The sequence below is a fragment of the Nylanderia fulva genome, unplaced genomic scaffold, assembly GCF_048542155.1.
Source record: "Nylanderia fulva isolate GAGA-0341 unplaced genomic scaffold, ASM4854215v1 Scaffold107, whole genome shotgun sequence".
Classification (NCBI taxonomy): domain Eukaryota; kingdom Metazoa; phylum Arthropoda; class Insecta; order Hymenoptera; family Formicidae; genus Nylanderia; species Nylanderia fulva.
In genome coordinates, this window is record NW_028189269.1 from 48,159 (window position 1) to 69,828 (window position 21,670).

Genomic DNA, 21,670 nt, shown 5'->3' on the forward strand with positions numbered 1-21,670 from the left:
TCTTTTTATTATTCTACAACAGAATTTGATATAATTTGCATATTTCGACCGATTTTTGAAAATTACTGCCTACCTCTTACATCTTGACGTTTTAACAACAAATCATCTAACAGCTGTAACTAAGCACGCAGCGTTCTGTCTCAGGTACGACGCATTTATGTAACACAACGTGATTTCATATCTCCCGTATCCTCAAGATATTTTTAATCTATTGCATATAATTTAATATTTTAGGATTATTATATCGTAAATGTAATTATTAATTAAGAATTAAAATTTTGTTACTGATTTAACTATTTAAAAAGAAAGATTTTAAAGATCGCATTTAAAAACATTGATATTTGGCAGTCACGGGAGATACAGAATCACATCGTGTTAGAGATGCGTACCTGAGACAGAGCGCCACGTGCTTAGTTAGGCTGTTAAACAGTTCGTTGCTAAGACGTTAAGACGTAAAAGGAAGGCGGTAACGGTGACTCTCAAAAATCAATCAATATATGCAAATTGTGCCAAGCTCTGTTTTGTATAAAAATGTTAAAATGCATAAAAATATTAAAATAATTATCTGTTGAAATATTTCATATGTTAAACAATCCTTAACAGTACAATTCTAAAAATGAAGCGATATAAATAATTAACAATTTAAACATAAATCAAACAGTTAATTATCATAAACTATTTCTGTCTCTGTATATTAATTGTAAAATAAATTGTAAAATATTTCATATAATAATGATTTCTGTTTTGGAATCGTTTTGCGACTATCGCTCGCCTCGACCTATTGTCTGCGCGAGCGAGCACACAGCTGATCAACCAAAAAACTATATATAAACACGGCTTGTCATTGCCCGCGCTCTGACTTCGTGTTATTTCCCTTACTTTTCTCCGAAAACCGGCGGGTTCCTGCGATCCGACGGTCGATTCCGAGAGAGTCAGCGTTCGGCCGTCTAAGCGACCACAAGTCAGTGAAATTCTATCGAAACAGTTTTCGCTCTGTATTCTTCGAAAATTGCGTCCGCCGAATACCGCCTAGTTTGTGGATGTTCGCGCTGTGGCGATTTTAACTCGCTCCCGTTGAGAGAAGGACGAGCGAAAGACTACCAGACCAGAGGAACGACACCATAGTTATTACCTAATTAATAAAATTAAAGGGAGCCTTCGACAACCAACCCGGCTATCGTTAATATTCCTGAACATTCCTTGCCCACCGATCGTTCAGTAAACAATTAAAACCACACATAATTTTTGGTCCTTCGAGCCGGATCGGTGGCAAGACGAAACCAAGCATTGACGATCTGCCGGCATCATGTCGAACGTGGAGGAGATAATCAGCGATCAGACACAGCTGATGTACTCTGTCGCACGAGTTCTGCCAAATTTCAAGAAACTTGGTCAAGCACGGATAACTCGTGCCGCTACCAAGGAGCGCCTCGCCAACCTGAAGGTCATCTTTTCGAAGTGCCAGGAACTCCATTCGAAAATCACTCGTCTGGCCAGTGATACCCAGAAGCAGCAGCTGCCTTACTTCAAGGAGCAGCAGTTCTTCGCCTGCGAGGACGTCTTCAACGAAACATCCGACTACATGGCAGAAATTCTCGAGGCCTTCGAACCGGGACCGCGGCATCAGTCAACAGCCTTGGACGTAAGCAACCCTTCCGAATTCTCTCGCCAGTCGTCACATTTGCCAAAGCTACACTTACCGACGTTCGAGGGAGGCTTTGACAAATGGGAAAATTTCCGCGACCGATTCACCTCGTTAATCGCTAACGATACCTCGCTGTCAAATGTCGATCGGTTGCATTATCTTTGTTCGTGTGTAAAGGGTGAAGCTAGTAAGGCGTTGAGCCACCTCGCGATTACGGACGCGAATTACGTCGTAGCGTGGAACCTCTTAATTTCACGTTACGAAAATAAGCGACGCTTAATTACCGGGCATTTGCAAACATTAGTTGATTTACCCGCGGTTCCGAGTAAAAACTCCAAAGACCTTCGGTACCTTTGTGATCAGACCAACGCTGCGATACATGCGTTAAAGAATCTCGGGCGTCCGGTCGAGCACTGGGATGATCTATTGGTCTTCCTCGTTTCGCAGAAACTCGATAAATCAACTCGGGAGGCGTGGGAGATAAAGCTTGGCGAAACAAGCGAGTATCCTCGCTTTAAAGATCTTACGCAATTTATCGATACTCGAATTCGCGCATTCGACGCGATCGCTCCCGCGAATCCGAAAGAGAAAGCATCCGAATCGAATAAACCGGCGAAACGCCACGTACTCGCCTCCAATTCCGGCGTTCCCGCGAACGTCACGTGCCCTGTCTGTAAAGCCAAACATTTATTATACCAGTGCTCGACCTTCGCTAGCAAAACACCGTCCGAACGATTCGAGTTAATCCGTCTCAACCGACGGTGTATCAATTGCTTCAGCGCGAAGCACGTTGTGAGGGAATGCACGAGCCCGCGCACATGCAAACATTGTCAGAAAAAGCACCACTCGCTCTTGCATTTTGACACATCCGCCAATCAAGGAGATACCGTCGAATCCGCGGTCGCGACGACGTCGAGCGACTCGATTAATAGCGACGTCACAACGCATCTTTCCACAAACATGGTGTCACCGCAGGCCGCGATTCTCCTCGCAACTGCCCGCGTTCGCGTGCATTCGCCACAAGGACGAGTAGTTACTGTTCGCGCATTGATTGATCAAGGTTCCGCAGTCACGCTTATCACCGAATCAATCGCCCAATGCTTACGGTTACCGCGCGTCAAGCAAGCCGTTCGGATTGCCGGCATCGGCGATAAACAATCCGTATCGCATCACGCAGTTACCGTCATCGTAACTCCTGCGTTCGGCGATGAACCCGCGTACTCGACGACCGCTCTCGTTCTCCACTGCTTAACAAAATATACGCCAAATCGTACAAATTCCGCGTGTCGCTGGTCGCATATATCCGGATTGCGTTTAGCCGACGGAGATCTCATGAGTCGCGATCCGATCGACGTCATTATCGGCGCCGACCTGTATGGCCTGATCCTCTTCGACGGTATTCGAAAGGGATCCGTTAACGAGCCTACGGCTCAAAAAACCACTCTTGGCTGGATCCTCTCCGGACCCGTCACTCCCATCTCCACTAATCCACGCGCATCTGTGCAGGTGCATCATGGAATCGTCTTTGAATCTCTCGATTCCATTCTCCGTAAATTTTGGGAAATTGAGGATATTCCCCTCTCATCTTTTCCAAATCCCGAAGATTTCGAATGTGAGGCACATTTTTCGTCCACTCACTACCGCACGCCTCAAGGGCGTTACGTCGTTCGGTTACCCTTTAAAGGTCACACCGCATTCTCGTTAGGCGAATCGCGCGCCGTCGCCTTCGCCAGCCTTCAACGCCTCGAACGGCGTTTCCTTCGTCAGCCGGAAACGGCTTCCGCCTATCGCGAATTTCTTACCGAGTATCGTCAACTCGGCCATATGACCATCGCGCCAACGGATAATTGCCGTGGGAATGCATTCCACCGCTATTATATTCCGCATCATGCTGTCGTACGAGACAGCAGTGCCACGACGCGCTTACGCGTCGTTTTCAACGCGTCGTGTCGAACCTCGGACGGCACATCCTTAAACGATCACTTGATGGTCGGGCCTAAGCTCCAGCTCGATCTCGCCACGGTGCTAATGCGATGGCGTCAGCATCGCTATGTCTACACTGCCGACATCGCAAAGATGTATCGGCAAATTCTAGTCGACCAACGCGATGTTGACTACCAGAGGATTCTGTGACGAGAGTCTCCGGAACAACCAGTCGATGAGTATCAACTACTCACAGTTACCTACGGCACCGCTTCCGCTCCTTACCTCGCTCTCCGTGTTGTGCGACAGTTAACGCAAGATGAAGGCGCCTCATTTCCGCTCGCGGTTCCGGTTCTCCTTTCGCAACTTTACGTCGACGACAGCGTGTTCGGCGCCGACGATAAAATTCTCGCGCGCCAGACTCGCGACCAACTTGTCGCTTTATTAGAAAAGGGCGGTTTTCGCTTGAGAAAATGGGCGAGCAATTGCGAAGATCTCCTATCGGATATTGATCCGTCCGATCACGGTCTTGCCTGCTCAAAGGAGCTATATGATGATGAGCGATTGAGCGTGCTAGGTCTCACGTGGGACCCGTGTCGCGATGTCTTTAGGGTTAAAGTTTCCCTCCCGACACATATCTCGAAAACGAAACGCGAGATCTTATCGACCATCGCCAGACTATTTGATCCGCTTGGTTGGATCACCCCCGTCGTGATTACCGCAAAAATATTTCTGCAAACATTGTGGCAATTAAAATGCGATTGGGACGACGACAATCCCGGCGATTACGCAACCGACTGGGAACGTTATTATTCGCAATTATCGTGCCTTCATCAACTCGAAATCGCGCGCTGGACGCGATACGGCTCTCATACCTTGAAAACGGAGTTACACGGTTTCTCAGACGCCTCTACGAAAGCCTATGCGGCGGTAGTCTACCTCCGTAACATTAACATCGACGGATCGGTCGACGTTTTCTTGCTCGCCGCGAAGTCCAAGGTCGCCCCTCTCAAAACATTAAGCGTTCCGCGTCTCGAGTTAGCCGCTGCACATCTTCTTTCGCGCCTCGTGCAGTTCGTTCGAACGACGCTTCAACTGCCGAACATCGAAATACATTGTTGGACGGATTCCACAATAACGCTAGCCTGGCTAAGTAAATCGCCGTCTTGCTGGCAAACGTTCGTAGCAAATCGCGTCGCGGCCATTCAAACGACCTTACCGGACATACCGTGGCGCCATGTTCCGACTTACGACAACGCCGCCGATGCCGCGTCCCGTGGTCTTGCTCCGGATGAACTAGCTCTACATCCGTTATGGTGGCACGGACCCCCGTGGCTGTCTTTGCCTCCAACCTCTTGGCCGAACGGCAATCTCATACAAGATGAGATCACATCCATCGATCTTTTGGAGAAGCGAAACGTACACGTCGCGGACTCTCCGGCTCCTCCGGAATTATGGGATCTCGCTTTTCGCTTCTCATCCTGGCCGAAATTGCTTCGCGTGACCTCGTATCTAATTCGATTCGGGAATCTCGCGCGACAGCGAAATCAATCACTCGAACGCAGTTCGCGCGTCGACGAAATCGCTGCAGCCAAAGCGTACTGGCTCCGATGTATACAGGCAGCTATGTTTCCCGCTGAATTAGTCTGTCTCGCTGCGAAGAGATCCAAATCCAGTCCGCTTTCATCTCTCAATCCTTCGCTGAGCGACGACGGACTCATCCGCGTCCGCGGACGTCTACGTCACGCTCGCCTGCCAGATTCGACGAAGTACCCGATCGTCTTTCGGTCGCATCCTCTCCTTTTCCTCATCATCGATCATCACCATCATCGCATGCTACACGGCGGTTCACAACTCACTCTCGCATCCTTACGTTCCGAATTCTGGATTCTTCGCGCTCGCACTTGTACCCGCGCAGTCCTTCACAAATGTGTGCGATGTGTCCGCGAGGCTGCGACCATTCCAAATGAACTCATGGGAGATCTTCCGTCGGTTCGCGTAAATCGCGCGGCGCGACCGTTTTCACACACGGGAGTCGATTATGCTGGTCCTATTCTGTTACGAAGTACACCCGGACGCGGACATAAGTCTCATAAAGCGTACATCGCCCTGTTTGTATGCCTCTCTACTAAGGCTATCCACCTTGAAGTCGTGACCGATTATACTTCCGCAACCTTTATCGCAGCGTATCATCGGTTCGTGTCCAGACGAGGTCTTCCCCAGGGAATGTATTGCGATAATGGCACAACTTTTCAAGGAGCCGATCGCGAATTAGCCGATGCACATCGTCGCGCCCTCCGCGATCCAAATTTTATTGAGGCGACCGCTTGCGAAAAAACATCGTGGCATTTCCTTCCCCCGGCCGCCCCACATTTCGGTGGTCTCTGGGAGGCCGGTGTGCGTAGCGTCAAAACGCACCTCAAACGTTGTATAGGTGCTCACACCCTCACGTACGAAGAAATGAACACCCTTCTCTGTAAAATCGAAGCGTGTTTAAATTCTCGACCGTTATCCGCCGTCTCCGAGAATCTGGAAGACTACCGCGGTTTAACTCCTGGGCATTTTTTAATCGGCGCTCCGTTAGCAGCGTTTCCCGAACCCAGCGTTCTCGACCTGCATGAAAATCGACTGTCACGCTGGCAGATGACGCAGCGCATCACCGAAGGTTTTTGGAGATCTTGGCGCAACGATTACTTGCTCACCCTCCAACAACGCCCAAAATGGCGAATTGTGCAAAAATTAGCGCGCATCGGTCAGTTAGTTCTTCTACGAAATCCGCAAGCTCCCCCGAGTCAATGGGAGCTCGGCCGAATTGTTGCGTGCCATCCCGGAGCCGACGGCTTGACGAGAGTCGTCACCGTCCGAACGAGCCGCGCAGAATATAAGCGCCCTATCACCAAAATTTGTTATCTTCCCGTCGACATCAATCAAGAGATGTCAATGACATCCGGCTCGGCGGGCGGAGACAAAAAGTAAAGCGAGCACTTGCTCTTATATATACCTCGTTTTTTGTTTGTTTGCTTTTGTTTAATTTGTTTAAAAATTAATCAATTATATTCTTATGTATACCTTTGTCACTGGTCGCGTAATCACGATAAGACTGTTCAAATCGATAGAGCGGATCTCTGTCAATCGATTGTAAACGTTATCGTCGTTGGTGCAAACCGAAGTGCATTTCTTGTTCGTCATAATGCGCATTTCAAATGTGTTCATTCGAGGCGGACGGTATGTTTTGGAATCGTTTTGCGACTATCGCTCGCCTCGACCTATTGTCTGCGCGAGCGAGCACACAGCTGATCAACCAAAAAACTATATATAAACACGGCTTGTCATTGCCCGCGCTCTGACTTCGTGTTATTTCCCTTACTTTTCTCCGAAAACCGGCGGGTTCCTGCGATCCGACGGTCGATTCCGAGAGAGTCAGCGTTCGGCCGTCTAAGCGAGCACAAGTCAGTGAAATTCTATCGAAACAGTTTTCGCTCTGTATTCTTCGAAAAGTGCGTCCGCCGAATACCGCCTAGTTTGTGGATGTTCGCGCTGTGGCGATTTTAACTCGCTCCCGTTGAGAGAAGGACGAGCAAAAGACTACCAGACCAGAGGAACGACACCATAGTTATTACCTAATTAATAAAATTAAAGGGAGCCTTCGACAACCAACCCGGCTATCGTTAATATTCCTGAACATTCCTTGCCCACCGATCGTTCAGTAAACGATTAAAACCACACAATTTTCTTTATAATTTAATCTTTTTTATACGTAAAAAATGATAAGAATTACATAAAAACATGTTTTTAATTAGAAATAATTAAATCAAAATTTAATACTCACACAGTTGAATCGAAAACTTGAATATTATCTAAAACTTCATTTGAAGTTAAAATTTCCATCCCGACTAATTCTTCTACTTCTTTTCTAAGATCTTCCTGCATTATTTCTAATAATTCTTTCTTCTTCGATATTGCGATGTTACTTGTGAAAACGTCTGGTTGCTACTAATGAAAATTAGTAACAACTCGTCACTCATCTTTTTTTATTTATTAATTGCTTAGCAACATTCAATATAATGAAATTGCAATCAAACCTAGTCGCATAAATCGATTATGAGAAATCCCAACAACTAAATATCATAAAATTTCAATTTCATTAAGAGGAAAACATACAGATTGAGACAATTAATTTTTTAATAAAAAACCACTCCTCAACGTTTAAAGTCGACCAGACTGGCGATAATTTATTATAAATAATTATTTGAAATACAACGTTTCTAAGAAGCAAATTTGAACACATTTGTCTCAAGTATTATGGGGTTCGGAATCCATTGATAAAAATAGATTACCGCAAATGGATTGTGAATATCAGCAATTGTCGCGTTCCGGATTCGGTGATGAGGTTTCTCAGTTTGGGTGATAAGTTTGGCGTACCCATTTGTAGAAGTAATAAAGATGATAGGAAAATCTCTGCATTAGAAAACAAAGAATATTGAAGTCAATCATAGAAAGTTTCCCAGTGACAACCTGGATAATTTGAGATTTTCGATAGCGAGTTCGGTACACAAGTTTTTGAGTAAACAAAAACATGTATGTTACATCGATAATTACATTTGTAATAGATACTCCGATTGCTCAAAATTTTTGAAATCTAACAAAAATATTTTTGCAACTAAAGCTGATAAAGGTCAGGTTACTGTATTGATGGACCGGACAGACTACGTTGAGAAAATGAATTTTTTATTGAAAGACGATTCTACGTATAGATCACTTAATAGGACTCCGCTGAAGTCACTGAGCACGAGGGTCGCTAATTTATTAAAATCTTGGTTGGATAATAAATTAATAGACGATAACACATACAGACAATTGAGGTGTACGAATGGTAATTTGCCTCGTGCGTATGGTTTACCAAAGATTCATAAGGTAGGTTACCCTCTCCGCGTCATAATTTCAACTGTAGGAAGTCCTATTTACAACATAGCATCCTTTTTGAGTGAGATACTACAAAATGCAGTCAATAAACCTCGATCTCATGTCAAGAATAGTTGGTCCTTTGTGGAGATTATTAAAGATAGAAACATCGACGACAGCCATGTTATGATTTCGTTGGACGTGACTTCACTTTTTACTAACACCCCTTGGGAATTAATTAAAATAGCAATAGAAAACCGATGGGATGACATCTCACAATTTACTTCGTTTAGCCTTGCGCAGTTTTTACACGCCATTGACACGGTTATGCGCTCAACGAGCTTCGTTTTTGACGGAAAATTTTACGAACAGGTTTTCGGTTCTCCGATGGGGTCTCCATTGTCTCCGATTCTTTCTGACATTGTTATGGACGATTTGGAATCATACTGTTTGCGTCAATTGGATTTCGAACCCTATTGTTATTTTAGGTACGTCGATGATATTTTTTCAATTATTCCGAAAGGAAAAATTGAGGATATGCTTAGTGTGTTCAATGGTTTCCACACTCGACTTAAGTTTACGTTCGAACTAGAGAAAAATTGTTCTCTGAGTTTTTTTGGATACGAACGTTATACGTATTGGTGGTAGATTGACGACTAATTGGTACCGCAAGCCTACGTTTTCAGGCCGCTATATTAATTTTCTGTCAAATCATCCTATGAGATATAAAATCAGCGTGATTACAAGCCTAGTTGATAGGGCTATTTTACTCGCTGACCCTATTTTTCATGAAGAAAATATTAATTTAATCAAAAGAATCCTTATTAATAATTGTTACCCGTTAACAATTATAAACAAAAACATCAATAAAAGACTTCGAGCGATTAAATTTGGCGGTAATCTTAACTCGCCCAATCGAAATAAATTTGATACGCGAAATTGCATTGTGTTACCTTACATTAAAGATCTTAGCGAGAATATTACGCGTTGCATCAATAAAAGTGGAATTGATGCTTTATATACTGTCCCAAAAAAATTGGACACGTTGATAAAAAGAGGTAAAGATGGGATCGAAAACTTAAAAAGAACTGATGTTGTTTATAAAATTGAATGTGCGAATTGCGATTCGGCTTATATAGGACAGACAAAGAGACATTTAGAAACGCGCATTAAAGAATATAGAAATAACATAAAAAAAGACAAGACATTGCATTCTGTCATTAGTTTGCATCGGACTTGCAACGATCATGAGTTCCGTTGGGATTCTCCGGTGATTCTGCATGAAGAAAAACAGACAAGAAAAAGAGAAATTGCAGAAATGTTTTACATAAAAAAACAAGGAAAAAGTATTAATTTACAGAAAGATACGGAGAATTTCAGTGGGATTTATGATCGTGTTCTTGACGTTATTTAAGTCGTTTTATTTTTACTTTTAATTTTATTTTTATATCCACCTATTTATTTATTTTTATTTATTTGACTTTATTATGACGATTTAAATTACGAAAGACACATTTAGTTTCGTCTCTATTTTCTTAACGCTTAGTGACTAAGTTCTTGCGAACAGTTAACATCTATTTAATATGTGCTTACTTCTGTCAGTCTTGCATTGTTCATCAAAACAAGCGTTAACATTGTCGGTTGTTTGCATAGAAGTTGATTTACTGTTTTAAATTTGGTATGTAACACATTTTTGTTTTTAAATGTATAATTAATTGTTGCGAATAAGTGTATTAAATTATAATTATTTTGATGGAACTTTTTATAGATGTACTTGAAAAGGGCTGCAATGACAGCCGAAACGTTGTATTTCAAATAATTATTTATAATAAATTATCGCCAGTCTGGTCGACTTTAAACGTTGAGGAGTGGTTTTTTATTAATTATTACTGGCAACCTTAAGGATTATTATTTATTTAATTAATTTTTTGATCTGAATATCTCTTTATTATACATGCAATTATCGAAAAATGTTTTCAATGAAAATTTCAGATAAGAGATATAATGTATGTGACACATTTCTTATATATGATAAAAGAAATATTATAATGAAATTTTTCAAAAAAAATATTTTAATATTTTTACAGAGACAGAAACAACTTGATTTATTAATTATTTAATTGATATCAAATTGCTGATTATTTATATTGCTGCAATTTTAGAATTGTGTTGTTAAGGATTGATTAATATACAATAACAATTTTAGCAGATAATTGTTTTAATATTTTTATACATAGAATAATAAGAGCGGCAGTGTGGCTCAGTGGTAGAGCGCCAGACTCGCAGATTGCGGGTTCGAGTCCACTGAATCATGTAAACATGGAATATTTTTCCGCGCTGCGCTCACCACCGGGATCGGAGATTATCTCGGTGGGAAAACTGGGCTCACGCCTTTCGGAAGAGACGCTAAACAGTGGGTCCAACGGTTAGAGAAAGAGGAGGAAAGGATAAAGTTGGAGAAGTAGTCTGTAAACCTCGAGGAGACACAGTAAAATTCCATGCTACATAGAATAATAAAAATCAATTTATAAAAAAAATTATGTGATTCTACAAAGACATTTTTATTTCTTAAAGATTCCTTATCCAGTCAAAAATGATCGGTCGAAAAAACGTCCATTCAATATCGATTCGACATCGATTCGACCAATTCGGCATCAATTCGACATCGATTCAACGTGGATTTAACTATCATTTCTGGCTGGGTAAAGATTCCTTAAAGAAATATAATTAATATTAAAATAAAATAAAAATAAAATATAAAAATAAAATAAAATAAAAAATAAAAATAAAATTAATATTAAAATGTTACATGCATTATATACTTCTCTTCCCTATAAAATTTAATCATAGAAAAATTTATAATATATATTTAACAAATAAAATTATACAGAATTATACAGAATTATTTACGCTGTTAAACTTTTGAATATTTTTGAACTTCACTTTGCACAGTTTTCATAATGACAACTATTTTTGAAGTATTTACAATTTAGTACGCACGTATATTTCGAATTTGCTTTCTCCACGTATTTAAAAAAATTTATTTGTATTAAAAAACGTTATATAAAGTATTCAGTGTAACGGTTTTTGAAACATTTTTGAACAATTTAAACAAATTATATTATAAAAATTAATCCATATTACGTATGCTATGCTTTACACATATTGATTCTCTATTAATACAATAAAATATTTAAAGAGAAGATCATCAGAAAATAAATATTTTATGAGATTTTTTATTGTTTATGTAAGATTATGTGTCATTTTAAAGTATAAAATATTTCGTAAATTATTCACTTTTGGACATTTCTACTTTTATAATTTTTTATACAAAGATTTATGAGGAATTAATTTATATTAAAAAAAATAGAACAGTTCTATTTAAAAATTCAAGATGTCATTGTTTTTATAAATTCTTTTCAAGTTACTGCTGCGATAGTTAATATAAAACGCATTAATTTTTACTATATAATTTGTTTTAATCATCAGAACGTCTTAAAAATTGTACAAACGTTACGCTGAATATATACCCTGTACATATATGTATATAGAGGATGTGTCAAAAGTCTGGATACGGTTAAATATTTCCTATACAATGCATATTAGAAAAAAATGTTTTAAATAAAAGTTGTATGGCTTAAAAAATGTATTAGCTGAGATGGTATTTATTTGACCTTGAGATGACCTTGAAAAACAATCCTTGTCAACATAAAAATTTTAAATGGAAATCCCCAATTTTTATTACATATTCTTGTAGCTTAACTCGAGAGCTTTTCAAAACACTGTAATAAAATATTTTTCTCTTACGTACTTTTCTACTTATAAAGGTTTGAAGTTGACAACTTTCTGACATAAAATGTAAAATATCTTGCAAAATATTCAGTTTTCGGTAATCATACCTTACTATTTTTATGCCCCGCATAATGAGACCAATCTATTGATGTAAAGAAAACACATAGTTGCTTTTAAAAAAATATGTTGCAAATTACATATATCTTTTTTAAAGAAACTATGTCTTTTGTTTACACGAATTGATTCGTCTTATTATTTAGCGCATAAAAATATTAAGATATGATTACCGAAAACTGAATATTTTGCAAGATAGTTTACATTTTATGTCAAAAAATTGTCAACTTCAATCCTTTATAAGTAGAAAAGTACATAAGAGAAAAATATTTTATTATAGTGTTTTGGAAAATTCTCGAGCTAAGCTACAAGAATATGTAATAAAAATTGGAGGTTTTCATTTAAAATTTTTATGTTGACGAGGATTTTGTTTTTCAAGATCATCCCAAGATCAAATGAATACCATCTCAGTTAATACATTTTTTTAAGCTATACAACTTTTATTTAAAACATTTTTTTCTAATATGCATTGTATAGGAAATATTCAACGTATTCAGACTTTTGGCACACCCTGTATAGAGCATTTTAAAAATCTAGAAACAGTCGCATATATCATATAGATAATACATTTAAAAAAAAAATATTTCAGACAAAACATTATAGGGTTTAAATATTTATTTACTACTTTGACCTTGGATGGGATTGCCGAATTCAGAGAGAACAAAATTAATTTAAATTTTTTAAATATAACCTCCATATTTTTTTATATAAATCGATTCTTCGCTATATTCTGTATTAAATATTATAAGAATAGTATAATAAAAAAATGAATAGTTTAGATATTTTATATTTTTATTAGATATATAATCTTACATAAATTATAAAATATATAAATCTCGTAAAATATTCATTTTTGAAATATCTTCTTATAATTTTTTAAACAGAATATAGTAAAGAATCGATTTATATTATAAAAATATGGTAATTTATTTTAAAAATTCAAGATGCTCTTGATGTTGGCAATATTATTCAAAGTCAAAATTATAAGATCTGTATAGATATTTTTAAATGCTACAATTTTTATCTAAAATATTTTTTTAAATGCATTGTTTATGAAATATTCAACTATTTTCAGACTTTAAACATTTTATATATACAGACTGATTTATTTTAATTTTTGCAAGCAAATATCTTTAAAATTAAGCGAAGTACGAAAAAAAATTTAGACAAAAGTTGTAAGATTTTATAGAAGAAATTTTTGGCGTTACTAATTTTTTCCTAAACGGCAATTTTCAAAGTTATTTGAAGATCAATTTTTTTTTAATTCAAGAGAAGGAGAAATGCAAATCACAGATAATCCTTCCGTTCCTTTTCAGATTTTACATGCGGATCATTTTGATCCAATCGTTGAAACATCTCAAAGTTTCAAGCACATATTGCTCATTGTGGATGCATTTACACGTTTTACGTGGCTCTGCATTAAAATCCACCGGATCTAAAGAATCGATTAAACATTTTCAATATTTATTTTATATTTTTGGGAGATATTTTATGTATTTATAGAACACAATTTTACATAAACTATGAAATATTTTAAAAAATATTCATTTTTTATCAATTTTACTTCAATATATTTATACACAAAATAACGAAATGAATCAATTCATGCAAAGAAAATACACATTAGTTGTTTTTAAGAAAAAGTACGTAGCTGCTACTTGAACAGTCCTTTTTTTTCTTAAAAAAACTGTTTTCTTTACATCAAGCGATTCTTTTTATTATTTTGTATACATATAAAAATATTAAAATAAGATCATCAGAAAATATTTTATGAGATATTCCATAGTTTATGTAAGATTATGTTAAAGTAAAGTATAAAATATTTCGTAAACTACATTATCTCATATACTATTTTGGCCATTTTACCTTTATAACTTTTATTTACAGTGAATATTGCGAGAAATCGAATCATATAAAAAACAATTAATGTAGTTCCATTTAAGAAAACATAAATAATCTTTAAATGACTTTGAAAATCGCTTTTTAAGAAAAGGTCAATACCACCAATTTTTTTCTTTCCTCGAAATTCTATAATATCTGTAACGGTTCACCTTTCCCGACGCCGCGGATCGGCTCGCCGGTTCCAGGATTCGGGAGGAAGGGGGAAATTCAGACTCGCTTATTCCTTAATATAAAAATAGTGGGTTTATTCAAATAAAAAGAACAACGAAAAGAATGTTTAATAGCAGAGTACAGGTCATCCTACGGGTTTAGCGGATCGCTGGTATACGTAGTGAACGGTGATCGCACGGAGCGTCCGGTGGCGTGAAGCCTGAACAAAGAACTTAAGAGCTACCCGGTATATGTACAAAGCGTGAGGATCGAACGGAGCGTCCGGTGGCGTAAAGCCTGAACAAAGAACTTACGAGCTACCCGGTATATGTACAAAGCGTGAGGCTCGAACGGAGCGTCCGATGTATTTACAAGCTCGGAGGCGTATAGCCTATAACGGTGTCCAGATGGGACTTACAAGTTACCCGGTATACGATACTGGAGATACAACAGGCGGAGGCGCATAGCCTATAGCGGTGTCCTGATGGGACTTACAAGTTACCCGGTATACGATACTGGAGATACAACAGGCGGAGGCGCATAGCCTATAGCGGTGTCCTGATGGGACTTACAAGTTACCCGGTATACGATACTGGAGATACAACAGGCGGAGGCGCATAGCCTATAGCGGTGTCCTGATGGGACTTACGAATTACCCGGTATACGATGCTGGAGATACTAGGTACGGGCGTAACGCCTTTATTCCAAACGGAGAGCGGTGGAGCCAACGTACGGCGGCATATAGCCTTATAAGGATGTCCGGAAACCGGGAAACCCGGTATAACGACGAGAAGCCCGTCGCCCGGATGTTAGCAGGATGAACCGGAAACTGGGAAACCCAGTGTAACGACGAGAAGCCCGTCGCCCGGCGTATTACAGGAGGAGACCGGAAACCGGGAAACCCGGTGTTACAACGAGAAACCCGTTGCCCGATACTAACGGTAGGAACCAGCGACCGAGAAACCCGGCACTTTCACAACGAGAAGCCCGTTGCCTGGTCTGGGAGATTTGGGAACGGGACTGGTGCCAGCTCGTCCGCCGAGCCGGCTTATATACCCGTCCGGCGGTCCCCCACTCCGCGTCGAATTCGTGGCGGGGGTACCGCGCCGGGATCGCGGTGGGGCGTCCCCGGGGTGGGGCGGCCCGTGTGGAACGATTAGGGGCGCCTTTAGGCGCCAAAGCCTCACGTGGCGGGCGGCTGATCGGCCCGCGAGGCGTTAGTAACGGCTGCGCCGTTACATTACCCCCTCTCAAGACGGCGGATCATACGCGGCCGACCGAAACGGTCGAGGTTGTTATGGAGGGCCGCGAGATGGCGGGGGGGGGCAGGGCGGTGTGCTGGAGCGGCTGCTGGTCCGGGGGCTAAGTCCCGCTAATGTCCTCGTCCCCTTCCTCCGGTGCCGTCTTGAGGTCCTGCACGTGGATGTGGCGGTGCCATCGTCCTCGGGCGTCCTTCAGGTCGACGATCACCGGGGATATAATCCGTCGAACCGTCATCGGCCCGCTATATTTCGGGGCTAACTTGGCGTTAAACGCGTCGGCCTTGTTGGATAGGGGGCGGTCCCGCTTCCATACGCGGTCGCCCAGCTGCGGTCGCCAGTCTCGTCGCCGCATGTTGTATGGTTTTTCTTGTCGGTGGAAGGTCCGTGCGAGGTGGATCCGGACCACTTCGTAGGCGTCCTCCAGCTGGGTCTGGCGGGTGCTGGGTCCTGGGGCCGGTGCGGTTCCCGGTCGGTCCTCCGGGTGCGGTCGGGCGAGCTCCCGGCCGTGTATTATGTAGGCCGGGGTGTATCCGGTGGCCTCGTGTCGGGCGGTGTTGACGGCGAATTGCAAGGCGGGAATTCGCTCGTCCCAATCCTTGTGCCGTCGGCCGACGTATTGGCTGATCATTGTTTTGATCGTGCGGTTGGCTCGTTCTACCGGGTTACATTGTGGCGTGTATACGGGGGATGTCCGATGCTGGATCCCATAGGCGGCTAGCAAGGACTCGACGCGTCGTGCGATGAATTGGGTCCCGTTATCGGACACGAGGGTGGTCGGGCATCCGTGTCGGTATATTAGCCGGTCGGTAAGCGCTCGGGCCACCGCGACGGCGGTGGCTTTCCGGAGTGGGACCATCTCGACCCACTTGCTAAATCGGTCCTGGATGGTTAACAGCCAGGTATGGCCGCTATTCGATCGAGGCAGGGGGCCGATCAGATCTACGGCGGCTTGTTCCCAAGGTGTTCGGACGGGGGTGGCCATCATCCGCCCAGCCGGTCGTTGTTGGCAGGCCTTATGCTGCGCACAATTAGTGCATCCTCGGACATACCGGGCAATCTCCCGAAACATGCCGGGCCAGTAATAGAGTTGGGCCACCCGAGCAAGTGTTTTAGAGATGCCCAGGTGTCCGGCGGCCGGGTCGTCGTGCATTCGTTGCAGTAGCGCAGGCCGTTGATCCGTAGGTACGCACCGCTTCCACTGTTCCTCAGCTGGCGTCTCCCGGAAGTCCAGATCATGGAGGATGTGCCGATATAACTGTCGGTTCTGTACCTTGTAGTCCGGGTGCTCGGTCGGGTGTCTTTGTACCTCGGTTAACTTTCGGTGGTACCATCGGCATTTCGGCCGGGTCACGGCTAAGGCTTCCGGGAGGCGAGAGAGAGCGTCCGCCACTTGGTTGAGCGTACCTCGCCGGTACTGGATGTTGAAGTCGTGCTGCTGCAACTCGAACATCCAGCGGGCCAGTCGCCCGGTAGGGGCCTCGATTCGTTGCAACCATTTTAGAGCTTGGTGGTCGGTCACGACGGTGAACCTGTAGCCCTCGAGGTAATCCCGCATTCGGCGTATGCCCCACACGACGGCCAAGCATTCCAGCTCGGTGGCGCTATAATTTCGCTCTGCCGCGTTGAGGGTTCGGCTGGCGTACGAGATGACTCGCTCTCCCTCGCCGAGGTGCTGAGTCAGCACGGCTCCTAACCCGTGGGTGCTGGCGTCGGTCTGGAGTACAAATGGTTGGGTAAAATCCGGACAGGCGAGGACGGGGGCGGTGGTTAGCGCCTGTTTTAATTTCTGGAACGCGGTTTCTTCTTCCACGGCCCAGTTCCAGCGTGCCCCCTTCTTGGTGAGGCGAGTGAGGGGGGCGGCGATGGTGGAGAAGTCGGCGATAAATCGGCGGTACCACGACGCTACCCCCAGGAACTGTCGTACCCTGCGGAGGGTCGTGGGGACGGGCCAATCGGTAATGGCCCTCACCTTCTCTGGGTCTGTCCGGATTCCGTGACGATCGATCACGTGCCCGAGGTACCGGAGACTTGGTCGGCAGAAATGGCACTTCTCCGGGTTGAGGCGCAGTCGGGCGTCTCGCAGGCGGCGAAAAACTTCGGCCAGATGGCCCAGGTGTTCCTCGAAGGTGCGTGATGCGACGACTATGTCATCCAGGTAAACGAGGACGTGGGGTTCCAAGGCAGGTCCCAGCACGGTATCGAGTAATCGCTGGAAGGTGGCTGGGGCTGAGTGCAGTCCGAACGGCATGACACGGAACTGCATCAGCCCTCTCCCTGGCACAGTAAAGGCGGTTGCGGGGCGGCTCTCCGGCGTCAGCGGTACCTGCCAATACCCGCTGCGTAAGTCCAACGTGGATAAATAGTGTGCGCCTCGCAGCTTATCCAACGTGGCGGTAATATGAGGCAGCGGGTAGGCATCTTTCTCGGAGGCCGCGTTTAGCCGACGGAAATCGATGCAAAACCGGTAGGTCCCGTCCTTTTTCTTGGCCAGTACTATCGGGGAGCTCCAGGCGCTGGTGGAGGGCTCAATGACCCCTTCGGCCTCCATCCTTCGGACCTCCTGGTCGATGACGGTCTGCATGGCCGGATTGCGGGGACGGTACCGCTGTTTGATAGGCGGCCCCGGCTTGAGCCGAATTTGGTGGACGGCTTTGTCAGTCGGGCCGCGGACTGCTTCGAATTTTGGGAGCTCGCTACTCAGGAAGGCTTGTAGCTTTAGCGCTTCACTGGCGGTGCCCGGCCTGATGCTGGCCGTGGCGGCCCCCTCCTTGGTCGTGGCAGGAGTGATGGACTTGGGCGGTGGGCGCAATTCTACCCCTAGTTTTGCCCAGAGGTCCACGCCTATCAACACGGCATTGTCCAGTTGCGGGAGCACGGAGAAGCGGTGTCGGTGCGATTTTCCTTGCAACTTAACCGTCGTCTCGATAGTCTCGACGATAGGGACCTGGGTCCCGTCGGCCAGGCGTATCTCTGCTGCCCTGGGGTCTGGACTCGATGATGTACGGCTAACTCGGCGGGCTGTGTTGGCATTAAGAAATGATATCTCCGAGCCGGAATCGAGGAGGCCCCAATACTGCTGCCCGGCGATCTGGATCAGGAGGTGCGGTCTTGGATTATAGTTTAAGCAGAGTCGGGCTGGACGACGGCCGCGACGTCTCCGGCCCGCGCCCCGTTTCCCGTCGGGGGGTGACAGTCGCGGGTAAGGACCCCGTCTTTGCCGCATTTGGAGCAGAATTTCTTAGGCGGTCTCTTACAATTTATGCGGGTATGCCCTCGTTGTTTACACCGCCAGCAGCATTCCTCCCGACTATAGGTCGCGGAAGCTACGACCGGGGTGTGACTCGGCAGGGTGTCCTTTCGCCGTTCTTGCCTGCGTCGGTCGACCTCCTCGTATTCGGCGGCTCGGAAGCTGAGGTCTCCGACGCTGAGCACGTCGGTTCGACGGATGTGCAGTTGGTACTCCGGGTCCATGTTCTCATATAACTGTTCTAATTGATCCAGGGGTGAATATCCCCCAGCCCGTCTCATCATTGTCAGGACCTCGGTAGCGTACCTCTGGAAGGACTCCTTCGGGCGCTGTTGTCGTCCCTGGATCGTCCTTTTCATTTGCCGTTCGTACCCGCTCGGCAAGTATTGCCGACGGATGGCTTGTCGAAAGTCGGCCCAGCTGGCTATGGTATCGCGGATGTTGCGATACCATAGCAGGGCATCTCCCCGTAGGAGTTCTGGTAGTCCCAGTAGCATCTGGGCGTCGGTGTATCCGTACCCCAGGCACAGCTCTTCTGTGCGTTCGAGGAATGCCAAGGGGTCTTTGCCATCAAAATGGCACCCCCATTTCCGGATCTGATTCATGACCTTAGCTGGTTCGATGAGTGTCGGGGAGGTAGGTCCTTCGTCCTTGGTTGGGCCTTCAGTGGCCATCCCGACGCGAATAGTGGGCACGGTCATACGAGTTTGGAATAACGCGGGGTTTTGCCCGACAAATCGGCGGAGGAGTCGGCGGATCTCGTCAAGAGTCCCCTGACTCTCGAGCCCGTGCCTCTCGGCCAAGGCAATGGCTTCGGATTTTGACAATCGGTTAATCCACGCGGGCATTTAAACAGGTCTAAGCGAGTCGGAAGATCCACTGGGCAGGTCCCTGTTCGGGCGCCATGTAACGGTTCACCTTTCCCGACGCCGCGGATCGGCTCGCCGGTTCCAGGATTCGGGAGGAAGGGGGAAATTCAGACTCGCTTATTCCTTAATATAAAAATAGTGGGTTTATTCAAATAAAAAGAACAACGAAAAGAATGTTTAATAGCAGAGTACAGGTCATCCTACGGGTTTAGCGGATCGCTGGTATACGTAGTGAACGGTGATCGCACGGAGCGTCCGGTGGCGTGAAGCCTGAACAAAGAACTTACGAGCTACCCGGTATATGTACAAAGCGTGAGGCTCGAACGGAGCGTCCGATGTATTTACAAGCTCGGAGGCGTATAGCCTATAACGGTGTCCAGATGGGACTTACAAGTTACCCGGTATACGATACTGGAGATACAACAGGCGGAGGCGCATAGCCTATAGCGGTGTCCTGATGGGACTTACAAGTTACCCGGTATACGATACTGGAGATACAACAGGCGGAGGCGCATAGCCTATAGCGGTGTCCTGATGGGACTTACAAGTTACCCGGTATACGATACTGGAGATACAACAGGCGGAGGCGCATAGCCTATAGCGGTGTCCTGATGGGACTTACGAATTACCCGGTATACGATGCTGGAGATACTAGGTACGGGCGTAACGCCTTTATTCCAAACGGAGAGCGGTGGAGCCAACGTACGGCGGCATATAGCCTTATAAGGATGTCCGGAAACCGGGAAACCCGGTATAACGACGAGAAGCCCGTCGCCCGGATGTTAGCAGGATGAACCGGAAACTGGGAAACCCAGTGTAACGACGAGAAGCCCGTCGCCCGGCGTATTACAGGAGGAGACCGGAAACCGGGAAACCCGGTGTTACAACGAGAAACCCGTTGCCCGATACTAACGGTAGGAACCAGCGACCGAGAAACCCGGCACTTTCACAACGAGAAGCCCGTTGCCTGGTCTGGGAGATTTGGAACGGGACTGGTGCCAGCTCGTCCGCCGAGCCGGCTTATATACCCGTCCGGCGGTCCCCCACTCCGCGTCGAATTCGTGGCGGGGGTACCGCGCCGGGATCGCGGTGGGGCGTCCCCGGGGTGGGGCGGCCCGTGTGGAACGATTAGGGGCGCCTTTAGGCGCCAAAGCCTCACGTGGCGGGCGGCTGATCGGCCCGCGAGGCGTTAGTAACGGCTGCGCCGTTACATATCTATCGAAATCTTCTTTGTATATATACAGGATGTTAAAAAAACATTCAGAAATTTATATGGTAGATAATACATATAATACTGAGTTGAAAAAAGTAACATTTAATAAAAATAGATTGAAAACCTAATTGTTTCAGTGATAAAATAATTTTATATATTACTATCATGATTAATTATTTTTTACGTGTCGCAAATGAAGGTTTACCTCTGTGTTTACAAACCTATATTTACAGAAGACGTTCTATATGTCCTCCTTTTATTACAATGCACGCTTGATAGTTTCTTCTTACAGAGTTACATATGCTTATCAAATAATTCGACATAGACTTCAAATTTTCGAGAATTCGCAACTTTCTAAAAAGAAGATGCATTGTAATGGATAAAGAATATAGGTATAGAACATCTCTTGTAAACAGTTTTGTCAGATATCACAAAATTGAAAGTAATATATAAAACAGTACTATATACAGGGTAGGCCATTTTAATCTTTCCACTAAAATTTCTCAAAATCCAAAAATTTAAGACAAAAATGTTTCAGATAAAAGTTGTATGGTTTCAAGGGGGACATGAGATGGTGTCATTGATTTGACCTTGAATAGCCATTTGAAGGTTACGTAAAGGTCAACTTCAATTTCTTAAATGGAACACTAT

At 44.3% G+C, this 21,670-nt stretch overlaps 1 protein-coding gene across 1 annotated transcript; it reads left to right on the forward strand.

Moving 5' to 3' along the window:
- The first annotated feature begins 1,306 nt into the window (after positions 1–1,306).
- On the forward strand, positions 1,307–6,544 carry LOC114941055 (uncharacterized). The gene is made up of 2 exons (XM_029315897.1): positions 1,307–3,683; positions 3,801–6,544. The coding sequence occupies exons 1-2, from the start codon at positions 1,307–1,309 to the stop codon at positions 6,542–6,544; spliced, it is 5,121 nt and encodes a 1,706-aa protein (XP_029171730.1).
- Positions 6,545–21,670: the final 15,126 nt, after the last annotated feature.